This window comes from Haplochromis burtoni, unplaced genomic scaffold, assembly GCF_018398535.1.
Source record: "Haplochromis burtoni strain Fernald_Lab_line unplaced genomic scaffold, NCSU_Asbu1 Contig_1520, whole genome shotgun sequence".
Taxonomy (NCBI): domain Eukaryota; kingdom Metazoa; phylum Chordata; class Actinopteri; order Cichliformes; family Cichlidae; genus Haplochromis; species Haplochromis burtoni.
Genome location: NW_024583881.1, coordinates 8,201 through 20,291, shown reverse-complemented (window position 1 = coordinate 20,291; position 12,091 = coordinate 8,201). Strand labels below are relative to the sequence as shown.

At 39.1% G+C, this 12,091-nt stretch overlaps 2 protein-coding genes across 3 annotated transcripts in view; one reads left to right on the top strand and one right to left on the bottom strand.

Annotated features, from left to right (window-relative positions):
• LOC121813326 (programmed cell death 1 ligand 1-like) overlaps positions 1-1,827 on the bottom strand; it is a 4,151-nt gene extending 2,324 nt beyond the window's left edge. The window contains exons 1-2 of the mRNA XM_042217033.1: positions 1,680-1,827; positions 456-532 (exon numbers count right to left, since the gene is read on the bottom strand). Coding sequence (XP_042072967.1) covers positions 456-519 — 64 coding nt within the window. The 5' untranslated portion in view covers positions 520-532; positions 1,680-1,827. The remainder of the gene's footprint in view (positions 1-455; positions 533-1,679) is intronic.
• Positions 1,828-10,380: 8,553 nt separating this feature from the next.
• Positions 10,381-12,091, top strand: part of LOC102304283 — a 3,459-nt gene continuing 1,748 nt past the window's right edge. For both annotated transcript variants that reach the window (XM_005952358.3, XM_014331181.2), the window contains exon 1: positions 10,381-10,493. The gene's annotated coding sequence lies outside the window, so the exon portion shown is untranslated. The remainder of the gene's footprint in view (positions 10,494-12,091) is intronic.

Here is a 12,091-nt window from a genome sequence, read left to right as displayed (position 1 = left end):
TATATATATTTATATATATATATATATATATATATGTGTGTGTATGTGTGTGAAGCTACAATGGAACCACCAGAAGATGCCTCATGGAGAAGGGAAAAGCAGGATGGTAGTTAGCAGCTTACAGAAAAACCCAGTGTCAAAAAATACAAATAAAGAGCTGAAAGTCAGAATTGCTCTACTTTTGCTACTCAAGCTGTAATAATTTATTTTAAACATGAAGAATGGTGCAAGAATAAATCCTCTGTAATAAATAAATGAAAGAATATAAGAATTCTTCTAATTATTCTTAGAAGTATAAAAATATTTCTGTTGACATAAAATACAAAATGCACAGTTGTGATATCACATCTCATATTTTCTGTAGAAGCAAACCTTTCAAATTCTGTGTAATTACTGCATTAAATGCCGTTCTTTTAATAAATATATTAGAAACAGAAACATTAGCAGCTACTCACCGACTACAGCACAGAAGAGAGTCGCTGTTATTGCTGAGAGGAAGACAGCTGTGCAGCCTGGCATTCTTCATTGAGCCCTAAAGAGTGAAACCGCAGAACGAGAACATTTAACTACATCATTATTTACAACATTTATTAACTGAGACAATTAATTCATATCACAGCTCCAGTAGATAATCAAGCATTATATTATGTACTGCAGCTCAGATTATCTGTCACGGATTGCCGGGGCAAGCCGTGTGGAATGTAGGAAGGACCCAAAAGGCAGCAGCTCTGGTGCAGGTGAGTGTTTATTAACAGGGGTGGGTAAGTACAAACAGCGGTGGCGACAAAACATGAAACTGGAAACCTAAACTGGGTAAACTAATAAGGCAAACCAGAACGAGGATGCAGGGAGGTCCGGAGAAATACATATGGGAAGACGCAGGGAGACCAAGGGGAAACAACACAGACGAACCAGCAACTACCATAACAGAAGACATAACTTAAATACGCTCAGAGAACACAGGGAGATTACACACAGGTGGGGAACACAGGTGACACTGATAAACATAACGAGACAGGGCAGGAATGAACACAACGTGACGCATACTAACGAGAGACTGTCAAAGTAAAACAGGAAGTACACAGAGGTTCAGACAGGAGGAGAGAGAGCACGGGGAGAACACAGACATAACAGGCTGGGGGAAACATGGAATAAACACAAAGAGAGACGGGAGCTCATAAATACACAGAGGGGCACACAGGGGGTAAGAGTCACAAAGGGAAAACACTTAGGGAACACCACAACAGGACACCTCAGAAAACATGGCCTAAATAAGGAGCGAAAATACAAGGAACTAAGAATACTGGGCCAACATGGCCCAGGACCATGACATTATCAGCTGTTATCTGATAAATCTGATAAATTAATCGTGACAGGTGTATCCTTTGGAGAAACACGATAAATTAAATCCAGTTTCTTTATTCTTTTTTTTAATAGTAACTGCAAATGCAAATAAATGCACAGCGGAGTGAAGTCTAATGTGGATTTAGACGTTGTGTATTTATGCAGCAGCCCGACTCAAAACTAAATACAGTGAACAAGCATGCCTGACATGTTTATGATCTTAAGAGGAGGGCGCTGTTTTTATAATATTTCATTTAAAGCACACAAATGTCAGGAAAATCAGGAGTCTTCATAACACTGTATGATGCGGGAGGTTTTTGTACAAATGTACTCACTGCCGTGTCTTTCTTTCCAGTTTCGGACGCAGAAGCAGCGCATTCTCAACTAAAAAAAAAAAGCCCAAAAATGTTGTTTTCTCCGGATATCTTTGGTAGAATCCACATTCCTGCTCATCCAGAGCTCAGACTTTACGTCAAGTTGCACATGGCTCCAAACACGGAAGGAAACCCCCCTCAAAAAAAAAAAAAAAACCGGACGCGGGTTACTGATGAGAATAGAATGCCACTTCCTCGTTTCTCTATTGTTAGCTCAGCTGAACAGCAGTGCCCACGCTTTTACGAGTAAAGCAAACGTACGTTTAAGGAAACAACGATGAGACGTCTCATCGTTGTTTCCTTAAAAATGTTTATATTTGTGACAATATGTGAAAAATGTCCAACACACAAAATCAAACACGATCTTCACAGCTTTATAAACTTTATCTATTTAAACTGTATTAACTGAATTTTTCAAATATTTATTTAAATACGTTTAAGGTGCTACATTTACAGCATCCCTACATCAGCTCACCGTTATGCACTGCTACAGATTAACGGACCAACACATTATTTAAATCACCTTGTTCTCCTCATCCATTTCGCACACTTTCGGTTAAATAGCTACCCGGAACAGATGAGCGAACATATTGGAGCTGCAGACAGAGCAGCCCGATAATTTAGAGCAGCGGAGAGAAAAGCGAAATAATAGAAATAAAAAGTCATTTGTTCTAAATTGCTGCAGTAAGATCAGAATTACGTGGAGAATCAATTGCTTTCTTTATGCGTTTTTCAAATACGTGGGCTGTATTATTATTATTATTGTTAATAATAATAATAATAATAATAATAATAATAATAATAATAATAATAATAATTGTGTGTGGGTCGCAGGGGGAGGGGTAGCTACTGTTACCTGATTCAGAGCCGCGATTACAGTGGGCGAATGCATAAATAATCACGAACCACGGAATATCCCACCACCAGGGCACCCAGTCACCTCTACTTTAGGCCTTCAGATTCGTAGTAAAACATAACTCATTAATAGACTTGAAACGGGAAATCAAATACGTCATCTGTGGTTAACCCTACTGCACAAACACACCAGTAGCACGAACAGCCTCAATCAACCAAAAATAAATATGAATAAATAAATAAATACAATAAAATAGCGGCTACTGTTAAGCATATAATGTGAATGGCCACAACCAGTGTTAAAATAAAATATTCATTCTGCCTCATTTTACCCGGCCTAAAAGTCACATTTACACAGCATACAGCAGAGTCAAGTACACTTTGTAGCAAAGGCAGGACTGTGGATTTACTGCATAGTGGTAATATTAAACAGCTCAGCGGCAGTTCATAACAGGCCAAAGCGTTGGTGTCATGTGTGTGCTAGTTAAATACTCCAAATGTGACTTACTGGCACTCAAAAGTTTAGGTGCTATGTTTCCCCACTTTGGGCACTGATGTTCAAAGTGTAGAAAAATATTACGCCTCAGGAGTGAGAACGTGCTGGTCTGAGAGGTCATTCATCAGGGACATGTGTGTGAGTCATCATGGTTCAAAATGTTTTTAATCCACGTTGGGGAATGGCACAGGGATGAGGCCCACACAGGGACACTTGTAAGAATTTTCAGGGATTTGAAGCTCATTAATCTGGTGCTGTTCTGGTTGTGTTCTTTATTATAACATGGTAGTTAAAATGTCTGTGAAGGTTCTCAGTCATCCAGGTCATCGTAGTCAAAGGAGCTTGCAGAGAAAAGCGTCTGGACTTCTTTAAGTTGCTTGAAAACGTTTCACCTCTCATCCGAGAAGCTTCTCCAAAGCGACCTTTGACATTTGACCTTAGAACTGAAGAAGCTTCTCGGATGAGATGGTAGTTAAAAATAAATAAAAAAAATGTGTAGGCCTAATAGCTTTTGATAGGTATTGGCTTACAGCTCATTTTAAAAAATGCGACGTTGCACCAAGTTCATAAATCACACTTTTATTTCAAAAACGAAAGCCAGGGATAGTATTTAATGCACTTTGAGACCTTTGTATATGTTTGAATTTGGCAGTGGGTGTTGTGAAGTCCACCGTTTGCAACAGCACACTTAGCCTTTCATTTCACTGTGTCAATTCCACTGGAAACGTTGGTGCTTCTCTTTGTCAGAATAACTGTTCAGGCCAACAAGCAGAACAAGATAAGATAAGATAAGATAGAACTTTATTAATCCCTCGGGTGGGTTCCTCTGGGAAATTCGATTTTTTTTTTTTTTTTTTTAAGATAAGATAAGTCAAACAAGTTTCTCCTTGTGTGAGAGAGGAGACAGTTTCACTAATAAAATAGGTCATGCTGAGAAAGGATGTTGTTGAAGGAGTCAGTGTGGGATTAAAGGTTTCAGAGGAAGAAAAAAAAACCTCACACAACCTAAGTAACTTTAAGTGTTTTTTTAAATGTGTGTGTTCACATGATGCTGGTTTATGTTGCTGATTTTCATTTTTGTGTTGGTTTGTAGTTTTGTAGTCAGCCATCAGTGAGGTGTGAGCTGACAGGAGCTGTGTTTGTCACTGTGAGGAAGGGCGAGTCTGCTCTAACTGCTGCAACAGAAGAGTTTTAATAGAAATGCTGTTCTGCTCTGAGTCTGAGTCACAGTTTAACTTGAACTGTTGATCAATGAAGTGTCTCTGGTTACAGTCGAGGGCCACCATCAGCCTGCAGGCTGCACTTAGAGAGCTTTAACTGTTACAAATGTACAAAGAAAAAATAAATGTTGGTTTTAAATTTAGTTTTAAAATGAGTACGACCAATTCATTAAAAGTGCATAACTCGGCATTTTTTTAAATTCTTTTTTTATTAACATTTATTTATTGGTTTTAACCGGTTTTACATGGTGCACCGTGAAAATAAAAAAATAAAAACAAAGTAATAGTAATAATAATAATATTAAGATAGTCCACATGTTTTTGGATTTTTCCAACACATAGCAATACAGCGCTTGGCTTCCAAAAATCCAATCGTTAACAGAGCTCTATTGTTTGCAGCAGGTACAAAATTATCCAGGTATATATTTAAAATACATATTTTAAGATGAAGTGGAATCACATCACCAATAATTTGACTCAGATTTATTACGTACTGTACCTGAGGAACAAAAAGGACAAACACTTGCCTTCAATTAAGAAGTACATTCATACAGAGGTAATCTATGGAAACACACTAGTTCACCCTTTAGGAGGAATCAGTTCCTGTGAAACATTTCTGTAAGTCAACATCGTGGAGAATGAATGAAATGAGTTCTTCAGGTGACTCAGCAGATCCACACCAGCAAATGAAACTTCTGTGGTAGAAGAATCTGGAATTTTTTGATTTCCAATCCAGTTAAACTATTAAGGATTAAGCAACAGTGCTCATCTTTGCTCTTCTGAAATTTGCGTTAAACAACAACAAACATAAATTAGTAACAAAAATACAGCTGAGTAGAGGCTTTACAAACCACCAGCAGCCATAATGCTAAATTTTAATCTTCAAATTTCAACCTGCTTTTAACACATTAAAGTCCCACAGTCAATGCAGCCTGACTCAATCTGATTCTAAATGTTCAGCACACAGAGACACAGAGGTGCCGTTTAAAGTTTAGTGATAACCTGAGTCACTGATCATTTACAGTATTACAGAGTCTGGCAGTCTTTGCATGATGTCCACGTCACTGTAAGTTTCTAGCTGACTCTCAGGTGTGACAGGTGTGTCAGCAGGAAAGAGTAATAATAACCTGCATCCTGAGTTTTGTAGGGTTGTATTTTACACTGACCCTGGGTCAGTATAAGTATCATACAGTTTAAACGAAGCACTGAAACTTGCACATATTTATTACAGATGCACTGAAGCTAATCGAGATATTTGCTGTCAATCTGTGGCTGCAATTAAACACTTTACTGGAAACTTTATCAACTAGTAACTTCATCAGTCATGACAGAAGCTAATATTTCTGTGCTAACATCGTTTAAACAGTAACAGTTTTACTCCAATATAAGCTAACGTTTAAACTGTAGCTTTAAGCTAGCACCATAAAGACAGTAAAACACGTAATAATATCTACAAATGCATCTTAAAGCTGTTATATTAGCACTCGGTGTATTACTAACATAACCACATTAACATTACTGACACTCGCTGACTTTTAATGGTCATTCGATAAATGCTGTCCGTTTAAATGGTCTTCCCTGTACACACTGCATATCCACCGGATTCCAGCCAGAGTGGATTCTGGAGTCTTCCACGCTCCTGTTAGTGATCCTCCATCTGGATGGATGAGAACAACCTTCTGAACAATCTAGCAGGAGATGGCCCATATCTATGGGACTGATTTGTGCTAATAACGCCCATTGTATGGACTGATAACAGCCGAAGCGGGTGAATAAAGTCACCCAGTAGCTAGCTGTGGCATTACCCAGCATACACCACTCCCTCCATAAATGCAATAAACGATACAAAAGTAATAGCCTATAATTAATTTATCTGCTGTATCTGCTGTTTCTCAGGTAGTTGCTTATATTATATAATATATTGTGTTCTGTATACGTCACTACAATGTGATTTTTGGAAATATATAAATATACGGACAACCGGCTCTTCCGCGGAAATCTCTTGTCGTGAATAAACAACATTTAGGGAGCTCTATAGTATTCACTGAGAGGACCCACTACCTCGACGTGAGGGGGGTACCCTGCGTGTCGATAAGTGAAGCAGAGGGAGCCTGACCATGCGTCATACATTTGACGAGTTGGGAGTGAGGACGTGTTGGTCTATCTCTCACAAACATTCTCATACAGTAAGTGAAAAATAATCAGTAGTATATAGAATCATTCCGGCTTTTGATCAGCATCATGATGCATCTGACTGAGGTCGGGGATGGACAAATTTATCGAAGCTCATACTATGAACTCACACCGTCTTCTTCAGCGAGGCTGCAACAAAACAGACTGAGCATTTGCAGAAGTAACATAAAGAAAAGTGTAATGTCTCTAACAAAAAAGTAAAGCCCATTAAATACAGCTCCTCACACACTCACTGATGGCTCACTGTATAACAAGTGGTCCAGCTTCTACAGAGTGCCAGATAAACTACTTACCCACCAAAACTTTCAGGTTTACACTCGGAAACGTCACTGACAGCACTGGTCAAATCCAAAGTTTCTCACTTTCTATTGAAACTAATGAAAGTCTGCACAGTCATTTCTGTTCATGCTGCTTCTTTTCTCTTTATCAAAGACGGAAACCAGGGCGGAGACAACTTCCCCTTTTGGTAAACATATTTGGGTTGCGGGTTCTAAGATTACAGAAACACTTGAGCTGCCATTTTAGTGAGTGTTGACTCCCAGGTTTGTCAACACTCACTAGCAGTTGTAAGGTTTCCTACAACTGCTTTGACTGCACAGACTAGTTTGCAAAAACACCTTTGTTTTGTTTTATGTTGTAAGCATTAATTAATGTTGAATTAATGGTGATAATCAAAGATGAGAATTGTTAAAGGTTATACATAGACAATACATCTATATGCATCAGATAATAATTTTACTGCTGGAAAGTTTGGGCTTCACAATAAACACTCTAAAGCTCCATGTGCAACAGGTGGTGGTGGTGACCTTCGACTTTAAGGGAAGAGATTTCATTTATCAAGAGTTCATGTCAGCTGAGCAGTCTAGGAATTGCTCTGCTCTACTTGTTCATCATCTGTTGATCAGCTTGCCTCTACTTATACTGAGAGCAAACCTTCAGTCTTCACCTGAGCATTGCATGAACTGCTGTACTGAAAACTTCGAGCTGAAAGTCTGCTTCTTTGTTTCTTTCTTCAATTCAAATCGAATCGAATTGTGAATCAGAATCGAATCGATTCTAGAAATCAGTGACGACACCCAGCCCTACAGTGAAAGGTTATGCTCAAGCTAAGGCTTTTCTGCAGGAACACTTTGGAAATTATTGCAGCTGCCTACAAGGAAAAGGCATTGTCATGGGCCCCAGTTAAATCAGAGATTGCCACTTCAGGATTACGGTTTATTTCTTAGAGGACGCTGTAACACTATGAATGAAATGCAGTACTTATATGATTTGGATACACCAGCTAATATGTTACAATAATTAATAAGTCTTTGCTTAGGCTGCTGCCCCCGCGACCCGGCCTCGGATAAAGCGGATGAAGATGGATGGATGGATGGATAATTAATAAGTTGCTATAAGGGACCAGTGGAGGACTACAACCAGTGAAATAGAGAGATTCAATCAAACATTCACAATCAGTGACAATGTTCAATTTGTAGAGAGACAAGAAAAGATTCTAGCAGATCATATATTTGGAAGTATCCATCCATCTTCAGTCTCAAATAATAGTGTAAAACTAGCTACTTTGAGGTCTAGAACAAAGCAGTTTTTTTGTCATGGTCTGGGTGTGTAGCTGCAAAATTCCACTGGATGTCTGAGCTTCCCTGGTATCTGCCCATGAGCAGGGCCTACAGCCTCCCTCACCTGGAGCTGATGAAGGCAATTTGGCTGGAGATTTAAGGTCCTCGCTGACACTGCTTCCTCGCCAGTTCATCAACAACCCTATTTGCTCCCAGATATTCCACCGCGCTGACAACTCATCCTGGAAATCTGGTTCAACTGCCTGCTTTTTGGAATTATTTCTTTGCCTCACCTGCCTGCCCTCCTGCCCTCACATTACCACGGAACCTTCAACGCTCAGGACAGCCGACACATGCTACCAAACCCACCTGAACCACACCACCTCTCCTTCAACGGTTCTATCTCCCACCTGCACAGTAAGACAAAGAAATTCATAGCCTCCACTCTCTCCAGAAAACCTCACTAACTACCATTTTAACACCGCTCTCCTCTCTTCTAGTGCGTGCTCCTGTTGCTTTCTTGGACCTGTCACTCTGCTTTTCCTACTCTCTACATGCCCCGTTTATCAAGCCTTAAGTCGAGTGCCATAGTAAATGTTATTCTTATCCTGATTAATAAAATGCTGTTAAAACCTTTCCTTAGCCTCTGCTTTGGGTTCTCTGCACGTGGGTTTTGTTTTGGTACTCTCACTGTGACAGTGACAGTTTTGGTATTGATGTAACTGCTGTGTATTGGGCACATCAGCAAGGATTGTAGAAAATGTCTCTCATGCAAAGTGTGTTATTTGACACACTTGAAGCATTCATTTGTATGAATGCTTCATATTCATACAAAGGGGTGAAGAAACATAAATTAAGGGAAAAAATACTGTTCAGGAAATACTGTTCCTGAACGTAGTCATGATGAACAACTTGCTTTGGCCAGAGAAAACCAACATTTTATAAAGGTGGTCACAGATTCAATAACTCTTGTAAAAAGTCACTATCAGGTTGCATTGCCACTGAACAGGAGTCAGCAAAATATGTGAAAGAATCTAAAGATTGTTGAGCAACGTACTCAAAACCTAAAGAGCAGGGTTAAGAAAGATCCTTTATTTCAACAACAGTACACAGACCTTATGAATGACAAAATTTCCAAAGCATTTGCAGAAGTGCCTTTAGAAGAACTCACACATAGTGATGGGAGATCAGGATTTACTCCACACTTTGATGTGTATCACCCTCAGAAGGGTAAGATTTGTGTTGTGTTTGACTGTGAAGCATGATACATAGAATCCTTTGAAAGAGATGATGGTACTTCGAATGGGATTGACAGCCATTACTATGGTAAGTTGTATGGATTACATTTGGAAACAGGAGTTGCATATGGAGTTTCTGGAGACCTGGCTCTCACAACTCTTACCTTCTACAACCTGAACAGGAATGGTACTACTGCCAAGGCAGGGGAGCATGGCAGTTGGGCCATACTGTCGACACCAGAAAACCCGCTCTCCCTCAGTCTTACGGGACACAAAGGAGTGAGATTCCACTCCATCCTCCAACCAACAAATTTCATGTGTTCAGATGTTGTATTAACAGTGTCAAAACTATTATTCCTAAATTTAAAAAACCACATTTAAGATCTCACCATTCCCTTTGAAAATCATTAAAACCCATCTTCTAAAGCAGACGACATGTTTTAGGTGAGGAGACTTGCGACCAAGGAGGATCATGTAAGGAGAACAGGAGCTGTCTGATAACTCCTATGTCAAAAATGTGTTCAGGATGAAGGGTGGAACATTGGAGATGATGACTTTCTTTGTAGGATTTCCCAGCGAGAGAACAGTAGTTGGAGTGCTCTTAGTCACTACTCACTGAGCTGATGCACCTTATGCTGTTTACAAAGATGCACTAGCATGGTTCACAACCATGCTAGAGGTTAGTTAACCCCCACTTTTAACAGAAACCCTAATACCAAACAGAAAACAGTTTGAAACTATTCATTCATTCATCCACCACAAACGCTCAGACAGAGAGTTTGTGCAAATATAATTGGTCATCGTTGCTGTCATGAAACAGCTGGATGAAGAAAGTCAGTCATCTATCTACCAACTATGTAAGAAGAGACAATAGCAGTATGTATTTGATCTTTCTTATATTTTCTCCATTATAAAAATGGGCCATCCACAGAGTTAAAGTCAGCTCTAACATTTCAGACACAGTCTATGGTATTTGACTCTGTCTGAAAGTTGTTTGGTAAACACTTCTAGCTGCCCTGTCAGAGGGCATGACCTATCTTCTCACTTGAATACCGAGAAAGCCCTGGCATGCCAGTGACTGGGACTTCCTGGAATCACTAAGAGGAGGGACGTGCCACAGAGAAGGTGACTGGGTTTCTACGAGTTTTGAATCAAAATGAAAACCCCTCCGTTTCTAGCCTGATGTCTGCCAGTTAAAAGAAGAAATAACAGCAGTAAGTATTTTAACTGTTTTTATGGCTTACTGCATGCATGTGTTGCTTTGCATTTTTAAGTAAACGGTAAATGGTCTGAGTGTTTTTCAAAATAAAATATATGGCCGAATTATCATTAGCTGTGATATTTTTATTTAATAATTGTACCAGATAATGTTAATGTTCAATCCAGACTGTTGGCTTTGTTTGATTTCAGAGAGATAGTCCTACTCCTCTTCTCTTGTCTTTTTACTGTTATTTTATACAAAGCTGAACAAGTGATTATGTCATTTCTGATTTCACTGTAATGTGAGAACTCAGAGGCACATTTTATGAGTTACACTTTATATTTTGCTGTCACCAATGGAGAAAACTTGTGTTTCCCTTTGTCAGTCTCTGCATCCCTGAAATTAAACTTCTGCAGCAGAAAAGTGGCATGAAATTTTTTTTTTTACTCCATTAACAAATCACAAGGTTATTATAACAACTGTACCGTCTGAAGACTTTGTTTACAATACAAAACACCAACACATTAGCATGAAGGAACTGACTAGGGAGCAGCACTCTGTTGAGCTGGTCACCATAAACTCTGTAAACACTCAGTGCCCAGAACTAAAAATCTAACTAAATACAAGTTAATGTCTGGTTATTCTTCAAAGACTGTTTTATTCATTGCTCTGTTTAATGATTTGTAAGAAACAAAGGGGTGTCATAGTTTATGGGATGATCTGACCAAGTCCTGATGTGGAGGACCCAAATGAAGACACTTGGAGACAGTTTTATGTTCTTGGAGATAATTTTAAGCATGAAATATAAAAAGAACCAAAATCCACAACTTCCACAAACAAAACTGTAAAAGGCACAAGAAGCTTTATAACACTGGGGACATGAGATGGAAAGAAAAAAGACAAAGCAACACTGGCACAATATTTACACAGGAGGGAGATTTAGGGGAGTGGAGACAGCTGGGAAACAGAGCATGAACCAATTAAACATGATGAGGCAAACCAACCATATTCCATGAGACAAAGGACTATCAAAATAAAACAGTAAGCTATTAACACAGAGAGTAAGTAATAGGCTAAACAGACATGGGCCCAAGACAGAGTGGGAAGAGAAAACGATGAAACAGATGAACATATTGACAGGAAGAGAGACAACACATAGAGCAAGTAGTACAAACATATTAACTTCAATCAGACAGCCACAGAGACAAAATTAGGACAGACTGGACACGAAGGGAGCCAACATAAATAGAAAGGAACAAAGAACCATAAATAAAAAACTCAGGAAACAGACCATAAATCTTCTTATCATTTTACTTTTAAAGAAATATATAAACTCCAATGTCACGGGTTACATGTATCCCACCTAGTTAACTGTACATAAATGTATACTTCTTCCTCTTCCTCTCGCTATGTACAGAAGCGAGATACATATGCTGACTCTGACTATATGTCTATAGCTGGGAATGTGTCTTTTTATGTGTGTGTAGGCATGTGTGTGTGCGTGTATGTGTGTGTATGTGTGTGTATGTGTGTGTGTGTGTGTGTGTGTGTGTGATTGAAAAGAAAAGCCTTCGTTTACATACAAAAAAAAATCACCGTTTCCCTCTGGTG